At 44.6% G+C, this 22,641-nt stretch overlaps 2 protein-coding genes across 8 annotated transcripts; one reads left to right on the top strand and one right to left on the bottom strand.

The window, feature by feature from the left end:
• Window positions 1-25: 25 nt before the first annotated feature.
• On the bottom strand, window positions 26-12,100 carry LOC111852436 (ribosome quality control complex subunit NEMF). Of its 2 annotated transcripts, XM_023828354.2 has the most exons (32): window positions 11,971-12,100; window positions 11,582-11,650; window positions 11,149-11,251; window positions 10,933-11,058; window positions 10,508-10,656; window positions 10,103-10,170; window positions 9,926-10,015; window positions 8,463-8,536; window positions 8,250-8,320; window positions 8,042-8,117; window positions 6,510-6,650; window positions 6,174-6,382; window positions 5,817-5,996; window positions 5,483-5,546; window positions 5,309-5,397; window positions 4,972-5,075; window positions 4,708-4,770; window positions 4,328-4,440; window positions 4,181-4,238; window positions 3,955-4,013; window positions 3,498-3,618; window positions 3,065-3,374; window positions 2,827-2,875; window positions 2,668-2,717; window positions 2,426-2,582; window positions 2,224-2,301; window positions 1,656-1,853; window positions 1,411-1,449; window positions 1,102-1,208; window positions 865-908; window positions 709-788; window positions 26-155 (listed from the first exon to the last, which is right to left on the bottom strand). In XM_023828354.2, exons 1-32 carry the CDS (start codon window positions 12,027-12,029, stop codon window positions 81-83), a joined length of 3,273 nt encoding a protein of 1,090 aa, XP_023684122.2. In that variant the 5' UTR covers window positions 12,030-12,100; the 3' UTR covers window positions 26-80. The 2 variants fall into 2 exon arrangements, with proteins under 2 accessions (XP_023684122.2, XP_023684123.1); XM_023828355.2 differs by lacking the exons at window positions 26-155; window positions 709-788; window positions 865-908; ... (1 more) ...; window positions 1,411-1,449; window positions 1,656-1,853 and adding an exon at window positions 1,860-2,035.
• Window positions 12,101-13,828: 1,728 nt separating this feature from the next.
• LOC111852438 (MAPK/MAK/MRK overlapping kinase) lies at window positions 13,829-22,088 on the top strand. 6 transcript variants are annotated; one of them, XM_023828360.2, is made up of 12 exons: window positions 13,831-14,155; window positions 14,558-14,672; window positions 15,109-15,198; window positions 15,350-15,420; window positions 17,659-17,737; window positions 18,540-18,588; window positions 19,075-19,253; window positions 20,271-20,372; window positions 20,460-20,633; window positions 20,840-20,963; window positions 21,432-21,632; window positions 21,863-22,088. In XM_023828360.2, the coding sequence occupies exons 1-12, from the start codon at window positions 14,149-14,151 to the stop codon at window positions 21,938-21,940; spliced, it is 1,269 nt and encodes a 422-aa protein (XP_023684128.1). In that variant the 5' UTR covers window positions 13,831-14,148; the 3' UTR covers window positions 21,941-22,088. The 6 variants fall into 6 exon arrangements, with proteins under 6 accessions (XP_023684127.1, XP_023684129.1, XP_023684126.1 ...); XM_023828359.2 differs by having other exon boundaries at window positions 13,829-14,155; window positions 19,078-19,253; window positions 21,432-22,088; XM_023828361.2 differs by lacking the exon at window positions 21,432-21,632 and having other exon boundaries at window positions 13,829-14,155.
• The last annotated feature ends 553 nt before the right edge of the window (window positions 22,089-22,641 follow it).

Here is a 22,641-nt window from a genome sequence, read left to right as displayed (position 1 = left end):
ATGAGGGAATGACTGTAACCGTACATTTCAGTAGATTAAACAATTTATTTACAATAAGCACATAAGCCTTTGGGTGAGTCTCATTTCCTCTTCACAATCAGGTTGGGTGCAGAAACCTTCACTTTGCCTGGCATGTTCCTAGACAGCTCCGAGTCCTAAAACACAATTCCACTCCAGTTTTCATTTCCAAATCCACCCACAGATACCAGTCAATCTATACCATCAGTGTCAATACTGTGCTTGTTTAACCATTTGATACTGAAAAACATCCCAAGTATTTCGCCAAAAACCTACTCAGCCACTTCCGTCTTACACATTTTGTGCATCTAAAACTGTACATGTGCCTTCCCCATCAAACACCATCTAGCAGAGAGGCTAGAGTCCTGTACGGGCCTGAAATTAAAGCCCAAGCCTGAGTCGGCCCATACCAGAGACAGAACCCGACCCGGCCCGAACAGTACTAGCAAATCTAAAACCTTTTTTAGCATTTGTGAGCTTTTCCTGTATTTCTTCCATTGCTAGTCAGACACATGGTAGGCAGCTAGATCAGAGAAGAGGAGGGGTGGAGGGGTGGAGATGGAAAGCACAAATAAGCTAAGGACCGAGCAAGTAAAATAAAAATAAAAAAACTGACCTGACCCAAAGATAAAAAAAAAAAAAAAAGAGTCGGTGCCTGATGAGCTCAGGTCGGTTCCTGAGGCACTGTACCTTAACACTGCGGAGGAGGTCCTTCTCCCGGGTCGTGGTCTCCCTCGCACGCATGAAGCTGGACAGTGAAGCCTGGGCCGCTGTAGGGAGGGTCACATGGTTACTTGTGAGCTAGAACAAACATTATAGCCGTGTCATGCTCTCAATTCCACCAACCTTTCCCTTTCTTCTGCGTGCCAGGAGTCAGCTTCACCTTGTGCCTTAATAGACAATCAGAAATTCAGTTAAATTTGTTCTATGCGTATATTTTAAGATCCAACGCATCAACCACCCACCACCTTTTACCTCCTCGCCTGTCGTGTGGAAGCCTATTCCACAAGCAATAGCATTTTAAACCGTGTTAAGCACGTCTGTCCAGGATATGAACCACAAAGAGTGTACAGCCGTTCATACTTGTAGTTGGTGAGGGCTGTGTAGGGGGCACAGACGGGCACGGCGAACAGCAGCACGTCTTCTGGGTGCGGCTGACCACTTAGAGAGTCCAGCAGGTTCGCTGCATCCTGCAAGGTCACACAATGACACAGATCATCTCTAAGAAAAGAGACCGGAAGCCACCGCAAGCTGGTTCAGTCACGCAATGTTGTCCCTCCACTCTTCAACCTGAACATCGGCGTGAACAGGCTTCCTAACAAAGGCCTCCAGAAGGAGTGCAGCAGCCACTTCGTTTCAGGTCATCAGTCACGACACAAGATGCTGCCTCACCTCAGCGCCTGGATTCTCCTGATCTGCGTCATCAGCGTCCTGCAAAAGAGGAGCATGAACCTTTCAGCCTCACGCCAACCTCACCTACGATCATAAGCAAGAGTCAGACATTCCCTACACGGAGCCACTCCATTCTCCTCACTTTAGCGATTTCCTGCTGAATAAAATTTGACTTCCTGTCAGTAAGAAAGGAGTTTCTATACCATACGCCCCAGCTGCTGTACCACGTTACCCCTATGCTGTACCTTGTCATCCTGCTCCCCCGCCCGGCTCTCCTCGTCTCCTTCCCGGGACTCGGGCTTCTTCGGGACTCCCCCCTGTGCCCGGGGTTTCGGCACCGGTTTCTCCTTCCGGCTGAACTCCTCTTTCCCCCTTCCCTTCTTCCCCTTCTTCCCCCCCTTCTCCCCCTTCTCCCCCTTCTCCTCCTTGTTTGATCCGGCTGACTGCAGTAAAGAGGAAACAAAGCCGATGGCATCGCAACAGACTCACCGCATTCACGCTAACTGGACCACGGCGGTCGCATTTCCAGGGCTGTCCTGCACCACAGCGCACCGGGGCGAGATCAAAACGTGACAAAATGCCCTCGTGTGCAGAGTCATTAATGCCAGACGTGCTTCATGGTGACCTGCAGGAAAAGCCACACAACCTACAACCATTTCCTGAAATGTGTCTCGGTCAACTGTTTTATACGGGCTGTGTGTTGGGGGATATTAGCATTAGCAGCTGATTCAAACTTGTTCTAAACAAAAGTACCAATTACCAACTTTATAACAGTATTTAGGTTAAAAAGTGAGGAAATCTGCAGCCACTCACTCCCAGCAGCTTCATCATCAGTTCCCTGTCTTCCTCATCCTGGTCTTTGTACTTGTCTTTGATCTTCTTCATCTTATTCTGCGGGATTGTAAAAACACAAGGGATAGACAGGCAAGGTTGTAGCATGACTCAGTTTTTCTTTTTTAAGTTTGTGAGGTTTTAATGTGTCCCAAATCAACAGAGGCCTTTCCTGAGCACTTACCTTTTGACCTCTCTTCAAGGGCTGCTGGGATGCTCCACCTTTACCGGCAGTCAGCTTGCCCTGATTGGCTGCAGCAGGACACGCCTCCTCACTCTTCGTATCGACCCCCTCCTGATCTTCATCGCCATCCTGTTTTTGCTTCTTTTTCTTCATTTCCCTGAAAGGCAGGGGCACATGAGTCAGAGATGCAGACCACTGCCTGATGGGCAGCACAGGAACTGGCTGTTACCGGCTGTACCCACCTCCTCTGCTTAGCCGTCAGGTGTTTTCTTCCTTGTGCTTCTCCCTCTGACTGCAGGGAGACCAGCAGTCATTGCCCAACTGATACTGACGAAAAGAAACGCGTGTACTCGCTGTCTCGACTTTGCCTGGAGGTGGGCAGACGGCTGTGTGTCACTTACTTGAGTCACTGACTCTGCTTTGAACGCTGTAGATGTGCCTTGAAATGTCCTGGCAGGGTACCGGGAAGACAGGAAACATCATAAACATACCAGAGCTGTGGAAGCCACAGTGCTGTTTACTGAAACAGCAACAAGAAGTTACTCCAGTGAAATACAGACTCCAGTGAAATACAGCTGAGAGCTCGAAGCACTTATGCTGCCTGACAGCTGGGACTGATGCTGAGACTGGTGATGTTACCTGTTTGGTAGCAAGTGGGGCAAAGGAATGGTGGTATCAGGAAAGCTGATCTCCACCTCTTCAGTCTTCACCTCTGCGTCAGCTTCCTGTCCCTCTTCCTCGCTGCTCTGTTCTTCCTCCTCCATTGCCAGCTGCTGCTCACCCTCCTCGTCCTCCTCGGCCTCCTCACCCATGTCTTCCAGCTCTATGGAGTCGGCCTCCTCATTCTCATTCTGCCCCTCGTCTTCAGCGCCCGCATCCTCCATCTTTACCTCTCTCTCTCCTTCGTTCTCCCCATCTTCCCCATCACACTCATTGGCACTGTCATCCCCTGGTTAAATCAAAATAATTATTAATTAATATGCAGGCGCAGTGCGTGCCAAGCCAAACAGCGAAAGCCCATCTGTCTGTGTAGCCCCGTGCTTATACACTGTATGAAGTCCCAGTGAATTACCTGTGATTTCCTCCCCTTCAGTCAGAAGCTCTGCAGTGCTGCTGGTCACTGACTCCATATCCTCAGCCAGGGTCTTCACTTTCCTCTCCCCCTTGTGTCTCCACACGCACTGCTCATCCACCTGCACGCGATCACCATCGACATCATGATGCCTATTCAAGCTCACGGAACCCAAGTCCTCTACACCTGCGTTTCTTGGGGACTCGCAGACAGTCCAGATTTTTGCTCTCTCTCAGCTCTCTACCAGGTTCTCAAAAACATGGACCGGCTGAGGTTCCCCTGAGGACCAGGTTGGGAAATACTACTCTACACAACGATCAGCCAGAGTTCAGATCTTCTCAGAATTATCCCCCTACTGATCAGAAACAAGATTTTACTTTGAAGGAAAAAGTTCACTGTCATTTCTTTTCCTTCAGGAAGAATTTCCAGACACACCATAAGTTCCCTTTTTATTTACCTTGAATAGGAAGGCGAAGCCCATCATGAGATACGAAGGTGGCAGAAAGTTCTTCTTCCCTAATGGGTGAGGTAAGAGTCACCCAGCCATTAGCTTTCAGTGTCAAAGTTAAGTGACAAACCCCGCACTTCGATACTTAAGATAAAAAGGAGGTCTTATCCAGTCACAACATTTCACAGCTACAAGGTAAAGCATGAGCTTTGACAGGAAGAGCAGAGCTTCTCACCTCGGATCATGAAGCTTCCAGTGCTCAGGTACTCCCCCGTAGGAGCCGTCTTGGAAACCTGGAGGAGGCCAAGGAGGGATGAGATTCCAAGCATTGACGAAAAACATTGACCCCCATCCGAAAGATCCAGGTCTCACTGGGACCCACCTGGTTATGGTGCACCCACCAGGCACTGGTGATGACCTTGGCGTCCCAGGCTGCGCTGTAGCACACAGCCATGGTGCCTGCCTCCGTCAGGGTCCGTGGAGGGATAGGCTCCCCTGCAAAAGGAAAGGGGGAATACTGCATGAGTCAGGATCACATGCCCACCAGTGAGTACAGCATCCCTCTGCCTGATGGGTCAAGCAGCTATGCATGGATAAACCTCCATGTACCAAGCACTAACTCAGTAAGAGAGATAGTCACAAAGAGTTTACCTACTTCAGACAACTTGCACCCATTATTCTGGGTGCAAGCAATCATGCAACAATCAACCAAGCAGAAGCTCATTTTAAACATGCTGATGGCCACAGAAGACCAGGACATACCCGTTGGGTTCTTGATGACGCAGCTGGTGGCCCCGTGAAGGTCTGCGTGCACATAAATGTCACCTGCACAGTACAGGGGACAGACAGATATTCACTCATGTTCACTGTCCAAAGACTCCAAGCCAGGGACGCAGCAATAAATTCTGGGACCCCTGACAAAATGTCACCTTGGGCCCCCCCGGCCCAAATCTGCCAGTGTATCCATGCCCCTCCTATGCCCCAGCGGTAAGCTCCCACACAAAGGCGAGACTTCATGCCCCTCACCCGTCTTTAGGTAGCGTTTAACGATCATCTCATTTTGCTGCTGGTCCCGTCCTGCGATGATGAGGTAATTCTCCGAGCTGATAAACCACAGGAACTTTTCAAACCTGAAAGGCAAATCCGAAACACGCAAGCTATTTCTCCTGCCTCAGCAAGTCAGAATAACTGCTGCGACTTCTTTTGGCTGCTAATGTGATTGTGCACTCGAAACTAAATGACAGCTAACAATAGCTAACAATACGAACCTTTAAATGATTAGACATGCAAATTAATAATAAGAAGCAATTTTAATATTGTCAGAAAAATACAGTAAATTACAGCTTCCAGTTCAGGTGCTCACCAGTAGACTTTCCTGGCTTTCTGGATGGTAACGACTGTCTGGACCTCCTTCAGAGTCTGTTTGGTTTTCTTCTCTGCAGATTTGAAGGCCTGGAATGGAAATGAAAGATGCCTTGAGTTGGTGACAGGCGATAATGGCAGATGCCCCATTGTGGGTCACAGAAAGACCGTTTACCTTCTCTGCAGCCTCCACCGTCTTCTGTTCCTTCTTGGCAGCATTTCGTTTATGGTCATAATACCTGAAAGTGTATATCGACATGAAGTCACTATTGTTTTTCATTTTCTGTTTCGCCCCAAACAACTCTCAGCAACACCCCACCTGCCTGAGAAGGATTTTATTACTGAGCGTAATTGTTTGCCATTCATATTAAATGAAAAACAGCTTTCCCCATTAGTTTAATTGGGGGGGGGGCAGTTAAGGTAGCAGTCATTAACACACCTAGGATGGCTACAAAGTACTACACTTCTGGGTCCAGACATCTACAGAGGGTTTAGAGGACGAGGCCTACTTTTTGGCATTGGCGTAGGCAGACAGACTGAGGTCCACATCCACCATCATGGCCTTGTTCTTCTGGAACTTGTTCTTCTGGATTTTACTCTTATTCTTCTTTTTGCTCTTTTGTCCTTTGGCCTCCTCCATCTCCCCCACGTCCTCCCTGTCCTCTTCCTCCGAGTCGATGTATGGATTCCTGTCCGGTGGCAAAAGGTGAACTTACTGTGTAAAACCAAAAGGTCAGCGTGGAAAACAACAACCCGGAAAGCACATTATGGACATCAAGGGACCAAAATAACTGAACAATTTATTAAATGCTGAACCACTCAAAGAATTAACTCCTATTGGCAGTTGGTGGTGCAGCCACACTCACTGCAGCAGCATGGTGATGTGATTGGTCTGGAGCTTTAGCTCCTTTATGGCACAGGCCACAAGGTCTCCGGCCGCCTGGGCCTCCTTCACGATGAGCCCGATTTCTGTCCAGTCCACCTGGTTGGCCAGGGCACTCTGGACCACCTGCAGGGCACGTTCCACGATGGGCAGGTTCATCTCCACCAGCTCGCCCTTCAGCCTGTCCGCTTCCTGTGGCACAGAGACCATCACTCTCAGATGTATACAACAGCACGTTCAGTTCTTCTGCTAGATGTCAGCAGGAGTGCTCCATGGACCGCCTGGCCCTGCTCTCTCAGCTGCACGTTGCTCTGAATACCTGTGCTTGCTGCAGGGCCCCCAGTCGCTGCTCATGGTCCTTCCTGACATTATCTAGCTTCTTCATGGCCTGTTTCTCCTGGTGCAAGGCCTTCATATCCATCTTCTGGCTCTCCATCTTTGAGAAGAACTCATCCACTGCCTGAGGTGGTGGGGAGTATTTAAAAATAAAAAAAAATAAAAAAAACTCAGTAAATTAACATTTTAGGGTTGCCGCAATTAGTCAACGTAGTTGATGATGTTTACGCTGTTGACATGTGTTGACATAAATGTTTCAAATCAACATGTCTTTTTTATTTTAATGAAATTACCATTATGATTTCTAAAACGTTTCCGTCCATTATAAAAAATGTTTTCCTTTAATATCAGTACGTAACTATGGGAGTAGCATAAAATTATCACAAAACAAAAAGATGGTTTTACACTGTGCAAAGTTTTATGGCATACTACACGCCTGAAGAGAAAAAGTACAGGTGCTGTTCTGGATCTGCAGAATAAGCAAAACCACCCTAAGTGTAGTCTATTCACGTTTATTAAATTACCATTAGTACAGACAGCTTTTTAATATTTTTGTCCTTGTTGCTGCTAAATACACTCATTATTAAACCCGTAAAGTTGTCTGCCTGCTACCTTAGAATTTCCATTGAATACGTGTCTGAAAAAATGTTTAGGCTAAAATCTGGCCTCTTTCTATGTGGACTGATGGTGCCACTATGCGTTCTTGCGCATGGGGCTTGTTGGTAGCGTTACTGTAAACTAAAACAAACAGAAACGAACATTAAATAAAAGAAATAATTTGAATTTTGGTGATCAGTGGTCATTGTTGACACACCACAGCACACAACAATGAAATGCGTCCCCTGCATATGTGACATTGCGACATAGCATGGGGCAGCCGATTCAGCGCCCGGGGAGCAGTGCTTGGGGGTGGTACCAGCAATCTTTCAATTATAAGTGCGTTTCCCTACCCATTAAGCCACCATTGCCCACATTTGTGAACTGATATAAAAATGAAAACTATTTACCAAAAAACCTCGGACTTTAATCAGCAAATACCAGCACCACACCACCAACATATTTTTACCTTGTTTATCCACAATATCTCCTCTTTTAAAAGATGTTGTGGTTGCTGATCTGTCCCTTTCTTGATTTCAGTGCTTGTCACTTATATGAGTTACCAAAACAGTGGCATGTGATATGCCTCCGCTAACCGAATTTAATAAGCATTAGGAAACACCGAATTTATACTCCGAATTTATCATTTTGGGTGTCACAGGATGCATCTCATTAATATTTGAGGCATACTACCAATTTGCTTATTGAATTGTGTGCGAAAATAGTGTCCATATAGTGCCGTAGCAATCCATTATCTAAAGCCCTGCAATAAAATTCAGTTTGTTGTTGCCAAAATAAAATTAACTTAAATTAATAGTGCATTTGATTTTCTGCAGGAAGATTAATCGTTTATATTAAATCGACTAATCAGTAAAATCAGCGACAAAGTGAGGAGGTTCACAAATAAAAATGGCCCACCTTGTCAAAGGAAACAAACTCCACGTAGTGGCTATTTGCATGCTGGGCAAACAAGAATGGATGGAATTCCTCGTACCTGTCAAATTCAGTAATACTTTCATTGAAGGCTGATCAGAGAATAAGGCAGCAAAAATCTAACTGGCAGAGCAAAACAAACAAGTTACATGCCAGCAATTAACATAACAGCAATAATAAGAATTAGCCATACGTTAGTAACTCTTCTGTTGTCTTGTCTGGATCTAAACTTGGTTTCTTCTCAGATTTCTGGATGATGTATCCCTGTGATTCAAAATAATTGTATTGATCATTTTCAGCATATACAATTAAGTTCATTATAGGTTAAATCACTGCTAAAATCTTGCTATGTTTCTCCCGCAGCAAATATAGTAAGTTCAGTTTATACAAGTGCCAACAGAATTACTTTTCCAGAGAAGTTGGCAGTTTTTTCCATATACTCCTCAGCCTTCCGCAAAGCATCCAGGATCTTGGGAACATCTGGGGAAAAGACATATTGCAGTGGTCCCATCACATAAACAATTAAACTGCACTGCCACACAACCAGAATATGAAGCAATATCAGATAATAACTTTCATTAAGAACAGTATAAAGAGGAATGATGAAATGCATAATGCATTTGGAATCCCTAGCTGTGAACACACATTGAGGCTAGGCACATTTTCCAGCCACACCTAATGTGACACCTAAGGCAGTATAACAGACAAGTCTGAATAACAAACAAAAAAACAGCAAAGGTCAAAGAGTTTCAAAGGCCTGCTTTTGTTTGCTACCTTATTCACTATAAGGAACCGGAATGATATTTTGGCACAAAAAGCCAAGGTCATCATACTCAAACCAGTAAAGAGTTGATTATTTACAGAAGGGGCATAGTACCTTTTGAAGCAATACCTATAGCTTAAACAAGGCCAAATGTAATCCAATAACCTAAGGAAGAAGCACACAGAACAGCAGTTTGGAGAGCATGACCTGATCCAGTTCAGTAATATTAGGTACCGGCAGGTAAGTGCACTGACTGGAGGAAAATGTAAAAACTGGTCCAAAATACTTTTCATGAAATTAAAGGATATTTATTACATCTCATATAAAGGATGCTCCGATCGATCGGCCATCAATCATTATCGGTTGTTATTAGTTCTAAATAATTTGATCGCCGTTGTTTATAACGCCTGATCAGAAGTGCCAATCAGATGACACAATATACGCGAGACATAACTCTGCGTGGGAAAATTAACTAAAATGGCGTCACCAGTCTGGCAGTTCTACAAGGTGTCCAGCGAAGACAAAATCGCTGTGTGCAATGTGTGTGAAGCAAACGTGGGGGAGACACGTTCCCCCCACTTCCCCCTACTCATGGAATCTGCATAAGCATATCATTGCGCACCGTGTAGACAGCGAGCGACTTTTCAGCACAGAGGTGAATGTTGTAGACGAGAAGAGGAACAGGCTGACCTACAAACACGTGGAGACGCTCGTATTCATATATAAAAACTTGCCATCGATGCTTAAGAAATAGGCTTGGCAAAAAAAGAAAGTCATAGCAGGATGAAAAAACATGTAAATGTTGAGGAATGCTTTACTAAAATAACAGATATATATGAATTTATCAGCTTTGCAACAAGAAGTAGAAATCATTTTGCTTTCAGAATCCCAAAGTCCAAAATAAAAACGTGTTTAGCAATTACTTCAGCATTTGACTAAACATTACCTTGTAATTTAGCTACTAGCTGAAGACAGACAGGACCTCTCTTAAGGACTAAGTTAAGAAATTACATAAAAAATGTTCATGAGAGCCAGTCATGGGCTGAATTTGGTTGCTTGAGGCCTCACTGAACGTCCATTGCATCCGCCCTCCCCACCCCACTTGCCTTGTGTGACGCTGAACTGGTCGTCGGCTTTCATGAAGCCAGAGATGCCGACCTCCATCAGGCAGTGTTCAATCAGAGAGGCCCCATACGCTGCAAAGTCACACAAACAAGATGGAATCAGATGCCCGCCTGGTGTGTGGCAGAGGCCAACGCTAAACAAACAGGGTAGTCACTTACAGAAGTGTGGATTGAGGATCCTTTTCACCTGCTCTCCCTTGGGCCCAGAAGACAGCATCTCTGTGAGCCTGTGGGCCACCATAAATAAAGGTCAAAAGGTCATCCTGCAGTCACTGATGTGAACAGAATGCTTTTCCACGACTTCTACACTGATGTCATCGTGAGAAGACAACAAAGTTCAATGAATAAAACCATGTTTTAGCATATGAGCAATCTTACATTAAAAGGGGAGGGAAAATACGCAAACATGTTTAGTGTTAGTACAACAAAGAGAAGTGCATTTTTTCTTTCCAAAAGCAGCAGCACATAGATTATTATGAAAAGGAAAATGTGTTCCCTTGATTTACCATCATGATATCCAGCCCCACCATCCAGTCTCCCACCTTTCCCCAATGGTACATTTACCTCTCCAGGCTGACGAGGGGCTCAGGAAGCCGGGCACTTTCGAGAGGATACCTCTCCCTCACCGCGATCTTCACGTCCTCTGCCTCTGCCGTCCGGACTCGCAAAAGGTTAAGGATGGTGTACTCATGGTCCGTCAGCACGATGTTCCCCTGGGAGACAGCAATCCCATAATATAACTCACACCCCCAAGGTAGATGTAAAACAGAAAAGACCTGACTAACTTGAATGGCACATCAAGGGATGGAAACACATACCAAAGTTACTCTGCAGTGCAAAGACCATTTCCAAAAAAACAGCACTAATCAGTGAAGGAAATTTTGTTTGTTTTCACATATGAACTAGATAAACTGTACAACTTAAAACTGAGACATTCAAAATACAATTCATAGGTGGGGGAAAGAGGTGGGTGAACTACAGCACCTTACCCGGTCATACAGCTCCACTATTAAATGGTAAGCCGCTTCATCTGACCCAAACTGCATGTCGACTATCCTGTCTATTCCCAGCTGCTTCACGGAAACCAGTCGCCGAGACTTCAAGTGCTTCCTGCACTGTGGGGGGAGAACAACAGCAGTGTGTAAAGTGGCTGGGCTGCAGATGCCTCCAAATCGGCGAGGAGAGCTTGCCCGAGGGCTTCTTACCTTCATGGCAAATCCGGAAGGCATGAGGTTCTTCGGCCAGTCATACTCCGTGGAGTGAATGCGGATGCCCGACTCCAACAAGAGCACGGCTTTCGATTCGGGCCTAAAACAACCAAATTAATTATCAATAACATCTAAAAAGGTAACAACACAAGCATGGAATTAAAACTAATATCAAACGCAAAAGATAACACAAAATAAATATCTTTATGATCACCTCACAGAGCAGCGAAATGCCATTTAAGCAGCACCGCTGCCATTCAATTCTTACTCGTGTATCTGCAAAGCTTGAATTGTTAATATAGAATTATGTCTTGTGTTTTAGTAAACAAATATTCACTAATTCAGAATTTAATAAAACGAATGCCTTCTATCTGGGCACTAAGACATTGCATTTAAGGTGTGGGGTTCCTGCGGACACGAGAACACTTACTTTTGTAGCCGAATAAGATAGGTCTTGTTATCGATATCATAGACATTGTATACTCTCATGCCAATAAAGCTGCAACAATCGAAAAAGAACAATTAAAATGTTAATCCAAGGGCTTGTGTCTACTCCCTCCTCAATAACATACAGAATGGCGTTGTAGTTTACTCACAACAGCTTGTTACTGCAATTTTCACATCTATATATAAAAAGATTGCTACGCAAAGAAGATTGACGCATTATGCATTCTACAAGTCACTTAACTCAGTCAAAATGTTTCATGAGAGCTGATAAAACAAGCTAGTCAATAGAGCTAGGCGAACTTTGGTCAACCATGCAGCATTACACAAATTAAGCATTACTGTTGTTTACGATATAAAACACTTTCGTCTTACGTGGCATTAATTTCAGCAATGACAGCCCTTATGTCCACCGTATTAAATCTGGTTTTCATGGTGTCTGTAATAAGTTAGCGGAAAATAGACAAACACGCCGCGAATACTTCCTTGGGCTATACTGCGCGTGCGCAATTTCTACGGAAGCCCGTTTCTGTTTGCCATTGAATAAATATAAAACGCGACATGGTCTGTTTACTTACTTAACTTCGTCCATCTACCCCACCAAAATGTATCGCCTGTCTTCTTTAAAATGTATACGTATATATTGTTGAAGTTTTAAATATGTAATGCATATGTCTGTTGGAAAGTAACCGATTTCTTTCTGTAATTATACTCTACTCCGGAATCAGGTTATTGCACATAATATGGTGTCTATAGTAATTAAAAAATTTTTTTTTAATAATTAATACTTTTGTAAATGTTGTCGGCCTATTTTACAGACTCCACTGAGCACCCAGGGACATAGAACATCGGTTCACAGACGTTTCTGTTTTGAACCACACGATGGCGATCTTGACCATAACGTCATTGTATTAGAGTCTTAAATATTCTCTCTGCCTGCTCTATTACCGCCGGGCGCGGTGGCGTGCGCCTGTAATCCAAGCTACTGGGAGGCTGAGGCTGGCGGATTGCTTGAGCTCAGGGGTTCTGGGCTGCAGCGGACTATGTCGATCGGGTGTCCTCGCTAAGTTCGGTATCGATATGGTGCTCCTGGGGGAGCCCGGGACCACCAGGTCGCCTAAGGAGGGGTGAACCGGCCCAGGTCGGAAACGGAGCAGGTCAAAGCCCCCGTGCCGCTCAGTAGCGGGATTGCGCCCGTGAATAGACGCTGTAGTGCAGCCTGAGTAATACAGTGAAACTCAGTCTTTTCCTATTTCTATTTTTGAAAAATTAGTATTTATGCTGAATGTAGTTGAAGTTATACATCGAGAGGAAATAATTTCCGAAAGAATTATTTCATGAGATACTTTTGCCCACACGGTGTACATCATTATGATGATGATGATAGTGATGATTATTATTGAAGTTTTGTTTTGTATTGATTTGTGGAATTCTGTAGGCCTATCGCATTATTCCTATTTATGTATTTTTAATTAGTCAAATTGCTATTTGTATAAAGTTTGCTGTATCCCTATAATGCCAAAATCTATGCGCAAATACGAGGGAAATTGCCACCCCTAACGGTACGGAGTTGCTATTGCTTTGCATTGTGTAGTCATGACCCCTAACATCCTGTAGAAGGCGCAAGTGAGCCCATGGCAAGCGGCACTCCCTGATCTCTGTATGTGGTTATTGCTTCTGCGACGCACTGCTTATCATGCTGCTTATCACGCTAACATGATGGCTTAAATTAACGGAGAACACAAAAGTCGAGAACAATATGTATTATACATGACACTCAACCCAGTCCTGTTCATCTAAACAGACTTTTCATCCAGCGACAGTCAAACAAGGACCAGATTCCTCGCGACGTACAATTCGCTACTTTTCAAAGTCCCACAATTACTGCCAGCAGTGACTGAACATATATTAATATATCCATCCATTTTCCGACCAATTATATTCATGGTCAAGGTCGCGTAAAATATTATTACATATCTCATATAACGAATAAGATCACATGCAACAGCATCAGTTTATACAAATCCCAAAACTTTTATATATAATAGAACTAAATGTATATATTGCTGTTGTGTTTATGTTATTCAGTCGTTCATATTAGATAACAAACAGTTACCAACATAGGCTAGAGATTAAGTGTAGCGGAAATGTAAACATTTTCCTCATCTGATTGTTTGTATAGCTTAGGTAACTTCCTAGGCTTCTCACTCTATAGCCCAAGGAGACATGTTTTTGAGTTAGTAATTTTCTGCATTGGTGAAATACATATTGTGGTGAATATGTTTAATTAGAGACTTGTGCACAGCTGCCTGTAGGCTGTACACAGGAAATAGGCAGAGTAAAGCGGATAATATTACAGCGCGAGACGGGCCGGGGAGGCGTGCCTGGTCGCCATGGAGATCGGGGTAACATGGCGAGTTTTTCGAGCTGATCAAACAGTGGTTTTATTTTTGATTTTTAAACTCGCTTTAGATATGCAAAGCTTACGGCTTGTTCAGCTCCCCCTATTATGGGTAATCTGAATACACGCAAGGCGTTTGAATTTTCGGAGGGATGGAATGTAAGTTCATATGCCTGTGTTAACTAAAGGTTGCATTTTACGACGATTTTTAGATTAGTGCTTTCTTATTATTACCCAAAAATTATTTTGGAAGCGGCATCCATCTAGCGTTCTGGGTTTTTTCCTTGTGCCAGTCAACTTGCTGTTTACTTTTGGGAAGGTGTCTCTCAGTCCTTGAGACGAATTTCTATATTTATCATTCATGTTCAGTTCATATTTTGTTCATATTATTACTAGCCGAATGATTCCTTTATAATATTCAGTTCTTCTCGACGTGTCACATTCGCTTTTGTAGTGTAGATTTAGGGCCATGACGTTCGTTTTCTGACCAGCACATTTTGGCTCCAGAATTATATTTGCCTTTATTCCGGCTATGATATGAGGCTTTATCTCCCCGTTTAGATTACAGGATAATCAAAAAAATCGGAGAAGGGACGTTTTCCGAGGTGGTGAAAACCCAAAGTCTAAGAGATGGGAAATATTACGCGTGCAAAACAATGAAGCAGTCCGTCGACAGGTACCATTTTTGCATTTAAACCTTCGTAGTTGTAAGCGATCTATTTTTTCCTTTCTAATAACTTGGCGTCTTGGATGTCAGCGCTTTGGTATGTGTGAACATATGAAAGTCGATGTATTGCTTCATGACATTTCCGACAGCCCTCCTCTGCTCGGCTTGACACATGACATTGTGACCCGATGTTGACCTTGAGGACAAGGCGGCATGTAAACACGCGTTTGTTCAGCGCCTGTTTTACTTTCCATTCAGCCCACAAGTATGAGATTTCAAAAGCGGCGTTCCACAAATACTAAACATAAATCTGTTTATGCTACCATCGATTCAGTGCGTATCTGATCTGAGGCTGGAATACTGGGGTATAAATATTAAAATATTAAAAGTTGCCGCTGCGTTTTGACAGAGGAAGGGACAGTTATTAAATGAGGGTTGATGTCAGTTTGGAGCAGGCAAACAACCTGAGAGAAATTCAAGCTATGAAGAGGCTGAATCCCCACCCTAACATCATTCAGCTGCATGAAGTCATCTTGTGAGTACTGTGCCTTGTGCAATTAAATTACAAAAATTATTTGCCCGTGATATTTTGAACTGTTGAGTTAAACATGATTTTATTTGTGAATCTGTTATTATTCTGTAAGTATGAATTTTAGCATGAATTTATCTGTATTTGTATTTGTTAGTGACAAAGAAACGGGTACCCTCTCCTTGATATGTGAATTAATGGAAATGAACATCTATGAGTTAATACAAGGTCAGTATTTCACCAGTGATATTCACACACATACATATAAAGATTCAAAGGGGAAATTCAGTCTTTTCTTGCTGCAGCTTGAATGTACACCAAATACTTTGTTAACATAAATATTGATCTACCAGCTGTTGACAGTGTCACACGATTTCCTGCAGTTATTAGGCAATCACCAAGACACCTTCCTGACCGTTGCATAGTGTAAGATAATGTGGCAAAATGGGCAGAAAGGTGGCGAGGTACTGTACTTTGTTTTCTAAATATCACAAAAAACATCCAATCATCTTTGGCACATTACACTGACTTTCGACTTTACATAGATTTTGGTGATTTAAGAGGTGGAATTTCCCTTGAAGAATAGTCTATGAATGTATTTCATTGTGTTTCTACTTATTTGGAATCCCATTTAGTTATAAATTCTGCATCAGACTTTGCTGTTCTGAACATCAACGTGGGGTGAGATTGTGGTGTTCGCTGTACCGATTTCCACGTTGCCAAGCCAGATGCTTCCCTTAAGTAATGCACTGTTATGGGAAATCTAATTTCCGAAACATAACATCATATACCTTAACCAGAAAATAACAAATTCACCTGTAGGAGGTGCAAAGTGCAAAAGCCACCAAAGTTAGGCTGAGTGAAAGATTGTCTTCTGCACCGTGATGGAGCCCATGTTAAACCCTTTGTGAGACACCGGAATCGGTGAAGTTGTGGTACTCACCTGCAGTGTTTGATTGGGGGTCTATTTCAAGTATTAAAGTACAGTGATATTCTATATATCCTCCATATAAACAAAACACACACCTTTAGCTCAGGGGTTTTACACGTGGGCACCCACACAATCCATTTTTATTTTATCATATTTGATCACCGACAATCTTCCACACACTTAGAACTGCTATAAGTAATCATGTTGGATAGTGAGTTGTTCTCCTGTCTGGCATGCAGTATATGTGATGTCCCATGAAACAGGCTTAACCTAATGTTAAAGGGCCTGACATATTTTCTTTATTTCTCAACCCGATTTGAACCAATTTTTCCAATCATGTTTCAGCCTGTACTGTCCAAACAATTTAAATAAACTGGGGATACAACCTTATGACTTATTCATTCTGAGAATAGCTCACGTAATGGAGCAGACTAGGAGAAATGTAAATGAAGGCAAAATTATCTATATTTTCCATCTTAACACCTAACTTTCAGGTTTGATACACTTATTCCAGTGAAACCCCAGTCTGACCCAGGCAGACCAGATAATAATCACTCAGCACGTTATTTAAAAATAACACTTCACAGATTTTATTTACTGACTAGACAGATGTGGTCAGCCAAATTGCCCTTTAAAACATTTTGTACAGAATTACACATTATAAACTGTATATTGACATTCATTATTGCTAATGAAAGCAAAGTAGAGCCCTCCATGCCGAGTGAAATGTCACAGTATACAAGGGGAAAAGGGCAAGTGTAGTGGTGAGAATATGGTCGCTACTCTAAATATAAAACAATGATGTCAGATGTGACCAGACTATGACACCCAAACTGTGTGATATAAAAGAGCCATATGTGTGGAATGGCCTTCGTGTTAGCGTATTAGCATATTAGCGTATTAGCGTGCTAGCATATTAGCGTGTTAGCATATTAGCGTATTAGCCAGCCTTTGGTCCTCTGTCATCCCGGGCCACTGGCTTTCTCCTGGTTTCCACTCTCGGAAGGCAACACCCTCATTGGAATTTAATTTTTCGCTCCAGCGTTCCTTTCTCCGGCCTCCCATTAAGACCCCCGTTATTTTTTTTCCAGAGAAGATTTGTTTTAATGCAATGTGCTGCAGTAGACGAAAACCATCATCTTTAGCTCACATGTGTTTTTTCCTCTGGTAAGGCCTGGAGGGGGCAATCAGCAGTGCTTTGTTCTGCTACTCTCTCACTCACACAGGAAGTTACAGTATTATATAGTATAGCTTTATAATAGTGTTGGGCTTTATACAACCAAACTGGCCAATCAGAATTGAAATAAGAGGAAAATTTGTTTGAACATTTCTAGAAGGGGCACAAGGGCAATCTGGGGCCCCCTCAGCTCCACCTAAGTCCTGTCTTGTCCACAATTACTGTGGCAACTTACTGCGGCAGTTTTGATTATAAGTTGGTCAAGCCTTCAAAGAGGCTCAAACAGACATGCGTTTGCATGAGTCTGGCTACAGTCACCATCTGGTAGATCTAATACCGTTTCGTACTTCCACTGCAGGTCGGCAGCATCCTTTGCCTGAGAATAAAGTGAAATACTACATGTACCAGCTATGCAAGTCACTGGATCACATGCATAGGTAGGCACTGTCGTGGTAACGATCAGACTGTAATCGACATGAGAGCAATTCAAACACAGCGAGGGTCTCTCGATGGCGAAGACAGACCAAACCATGGTAATCAAGCAGGTGGTGCTTGTTCATTTTGGTGAGAGAAGGTTATCAGTTGGCTTCTTCCTGTTGATCTGTGGTTTATTTAATCTATTCCACAGCTGTTGGGTTACCAGAAATTAGAAATAAAACCTGATACACACTAAATGTAGAGAAACTGTGAGGAATATCTACAGAATGTGGCCCCTGTAAGCCAGCACCTCGAATCACATTTATTCCACTCTGACAGCAGGATAAACAGGCAAGACACCATTATCAGGCAGATCCCTCCACAGGGATGAAGAGTTGCAGTTACCCGCAGAAAATCTGCAGGCGCACAGCAAACAGGCAGGCTTATGACACTGCTAAAATTTTTCTTTTCCCAATTTATCTTCAAACATTTATTCTGGTCTGAGTCGTGTGGGGCCTGCAGCCTGTTCCAGGAAACACAGGACTCAAGGCGCAGGACATACATACAGGCAGACATGACAGGCACTTTCGAAGCACCAATTAGCCTAACTGCATGTCTTTGGAATGTGGGAAGAAAGCACCATGACAGCATGTGGAGGTTTGAGGCCACAGCGCCACCCACCTGTAATTCATAAAAACTGCAAATAAATGTGCTCACCGAAGATCATTCCATTTACCTCCACACAAACAAATTATTTCTCTGCTGACAAACACTGTTTATGCTCATAGTATTTAAAGGTACATCATTGCACTCTCTTTATAGAAATGGGATCTTCCACAGAGATGTCAAACCAGAGAACATCCTAATCAGAGTAAGTTGTAGACCCTCATTAATATATTTTTGATATAGCGGAATAACTGTACTTCATTGCCTAGCAGTTTTGAAGGGGTTAGACCAGGGTTCACCAATTTCAGTCCTGGAGGACCAGAACCCAGCACATTTTGCAGATTAATCGAGTAATTGCCAGGTTTAGTAGGTGTGTTTGAGCATTCTGGCTCTCCGGGACCGGAAACAGGGAGCCATGCATTAGGCCATCCTGTGTGTCAGATGCATTTAAAGAATTTTAGCCTCAGTGGCTGTTTTTTTGGACCCTAGGGGGACGACAATACCACCTGTGTTTGTGCCTTGTATGCTGTGTAGTTTTAGCAAATTTAATAGGAGCTCCTAGAATTGTTCCAATGACAGAACTAGGTAGGAGTCTGAAACAGGATTTTACCTGGAGCACAAGGCAGGACTATCAGAGCTACCTAAGAAATTCACTTTGACATGCGGTGAGCAGAGCCTGTCGTCCCGCCAGCAGGATGTGCTGAAGCTGGCCGACTTTGGCTCCTGCAGGAGCGTCTACTGCAGGCCGCCACACACGGAGTACATCTCCACGCGTTGGTACCGGGCCCCTGAGTGCCTGCTCACCGACGGCTACTACTCACACAAGATGGACGTGTGGAGCGCCGGATGCGTCTTCTTTGAGATCCTCAGGTACCTACAGGCCAACCTCTAGACACCAATTCTAACCTTTGCGCTACTCACAGACTAATAACCTACCAGTAGGGGGCATCGATCCATTTTCTGAATGTTTTTTTTTTGTTTGTTTGTTTGTTTGTATGTATAAATGATTCATTGGCCTAAGATAAATGCTGTGTTCTGGCAGTACAAATTGAAGTTGTATACTGGAGATGGAAAATTCAAATGAAGCATACACTCTAATAAAAGGGTCCCTTTCTAATGGAGACCCCCTCCCCCAGAGGGACCGAGCAGAGGTGACAGTAGAGTGCAACTTTTTGGTCCCTTTTTTGTTCCCCCCACAACATACCACTGTCTCTCTATGGCCACCCAGTTGGGTGAATATGGGGAGACAAAGAGACGCCAGTGTTTACCACTGAGTCATTAACAGCGGCAGGAACGCCCATCGTCAAGGCAACAGGCCAGCGAAAGTGGCCACTCCATCTTGGCGTCTTTCAGTGGTAACTACGCGGATTCTCACACCAATTAGGCAAAGACCCTCCGGTGTGAGGCCTGCAAACGTCGGAGAACATTCTGGCTCAGTCTGTCAGCGTGTGTGTGTTTATGGGAAGTGGGGAAGCCATTAATTGGGAGTGAGCGGAGGCTGGAATGAGCAGAGCATGGCGGCTGATCTTGCACCCTGAGAAATTTCTACATCATCAGACTTTTTTAATAACTTGAATGCTGTCAAATGGTGTATAAAAACACAGTTTTTCAATGTGCGTACTTGACCTTACTTGTGTTCTTGCGTACCCGTTTGACGTCCTCTTCCATTACCAAAGACCAGTTCCAGTACTCAAGAACAGAAGTACAGGGGACGGTAAAAATCGCCGGATGTTGTTCTTGCCCTGCCCCATACATCTGTTGCATCCATATCAAATTAGACCAATCCCATGATTAATTGCAGCCCAGGTTTGTTCTTGGAAGGCAAGTTAGCAAGACTGGTCTTGCCAAGAGCACAAGTACAATCTTCACACCCTCTGTGTCCTTCAGCCTCAACCCCCTGTTCCCTGGCACCAATGAACTGGACCAGGTTTCCAAGATCCACGAAGTTTTGGGAACACCAGACCCTAGTCTCCTCTATAAATTCAAGCAGTAAGCCCTGATCATACCATTTAACCCCGTCACCACATTTACTCTGTGCCCCTGCCACTCAGCGCCGTGCGTCCATCTGGTCGGCAGGTCGCGTGCGATGAGCTTCGACTTCCCCCCGCAGAAGGGCTGCGGCCTGTCGCGGCTCATCCCACACTGCTCGCCCACCAGCCTGGCGCTGCTGCACCGCATGCTGGAGTATGACCCCGAGGACCGCATCGGCGCCGGGGCCACGCTGCAGCACCCCTGCTTCCGAGAGCTGCGGTGAGTCTGTCCCCACAGCCGTCGAGGCCACACCCATAAAATACCCATAAAACACTGGGACTTACCCATTGCCAAGCCTGGCGTTTATAAAACGATACATATTCAGACTGTACATCAGAGGAAACTCAGTGCTAAAGCAAGTAGGTCTCTGCACCCCCGGGCCTATATTAACATGTCATGTGACGAACCCTGAATCCTTATCTCAGGCTGGCGGAAAGGAGGGCGGGCGGCCAGCGCAGGGCAGTCAGGACGGTCGAAGGCGGAGAGGGCGGCACGCCGGCCAACCCCGTGGACCAGCTATGGCGCATCGCCAGGCAAGGACGGCGGCAGGTAAGGCAGGTGCTGGGAGAGGTCACCTTATATGTGAGGAGTGTATGTGGATATCCAACGTGTAATGTGTACAGTGACATGCAGGGAGGCACATTATCCCCAGTTACTGTGCCATCATCTCTGTGTGCAGCAGCATTCCCACCCCTACCTACTGTATACATTCGCTTTCACGCTAAGCGAAACTACCCCATTTTATGAAGCCAACTAAAGCCTGAAGAATTTAATTGACTCGGAGCTTGTTTCGATGGGGGTAAATTAGCACTGGCTGCTGGGTCTTGGATAGAAAACAAAGCCAAGGGTGTGAAGTAGAGTAGGAGTAAGTGGGTCAGGAGGCCATATGTGCCAATTACGCGGTTCATTTAACGACCGCGCGCAGCGTGGCGACGCGTCTGGCTCCGCAGCCAAAGCACCCACAGGCTCGGGAAGCACAAGGCGGCAGCACCTGGGATCACGCCTCTCTTTCCGTAGCTCCTGGGCAGACACGTAGCTGAGCCGCTGCTCAGGCAGAACGGGCCGCCGTTCCCGGTGGAGCTCCCAAAGCTAAATGTGGTGATGCCCACGCCAAAGATTTCGTCCTTTCCCATCAACACCCTGCCAGCCCTCCCCGTCACCCACCGCGGGTCTCTACCAGCCATCACATCCAAAAAGTGCCACTCGCACCTATCCAAGGTAAACATAGGCGATTCCACTTCCTATGAAAGCAGCAATGCCCGTATATCTCTACAGCTGGCCCCTGTAGACCAAAAACGGTGAAGCAGGAGCATCTCATGCGAAGGTGAAGCAACACCAGCCAAACTCCACTGTTCTCACCTTCCTTGACAAATGTCGGGAAATCGGAATTGGCATCTTGTTGGTTTATTGACCAGGGAGTTCTGAGTGATGATCTTTGCTTCCTGCAGCCTACAGAGTCGTCGCACCGGAGAAACTTCAAAACCTGCCTCATGCCTTCCATAGACCCGAAGGTCAGTGGCTGCTAAGGTTCAAATGCTAAAGACTCAAAACAAGAGCGCCCCCCACATGTTGGGGAACGGAACTGCAAGTCCATCTGGCTGTGAGTCACCAGCCTAACAAAAAAGAACCACTTCTCTGTGCTTTTTAATACACATACTTATGTTGCCACCTTGTCATGAGCCTCCTGTAGTTATTTTGCCAAAGAGAATGTCACAATGGAATGTTTTAATATTGTCATACACTTACACTGTTACCTCACGTTAGACTTTTAATCTAACCACTATAGCAAGCTTATCTGTAATTGGGTACAGCAGCTCTCCTTTTCATTTTTTTTTTGGGGGGGGGGGGGATGCAGAGTGCCCCAATTTACTTGGGTCTGGATTGTACACATACCCTGTTAAAAGCTCTAGGCTTTACATTTGACAGTTGTGCCGCACTGACATTTAATAGGTATCCAGGCAGCATAAACAGTCTTAAAAGAAATTAGAGCTTAAAGTATTCAAAAGGGGTCAGTTATGCAGCCTAGGAAGTAGTATTTAAATAGCGAGACATTCAGGACATTTCAGTCCTGCTAGGTTGTCTAAGGATAAGGAGTACAGTGCTATTCAACTTCACTTTCCCCACTGGGGCCTCTTCATGTAGGAAGTGCTTCTGCTTGATGTTTTCATCTCATCATCTATGCAACCGGTTTTACAGAATTTTAATCATTCATCATTTCCAAATGGCA

This window comes from Paramormyrops kingsleyae, chromosome 14 (assembly GCF_048594095.1).
Source record: "Paramormyrops kingsleyae isolate MSU_618 chromosome 14, PKINGS_0.4, whole genome shotgun sequence".
Classification (NCBI taxonomy): domain Eukaryota; kingdom Metazoa; phylum Chordata; class Actinopteri; order Osteoglossiformes; family Mormyridae; genus Paramormyrops; species Paramormyrops kingsleyae.
The sequence above is the reverse complement of the archived record's forward strand: the minus strand, read 5'-3'. Positions and strand labels throughout refer to the sequence as shown.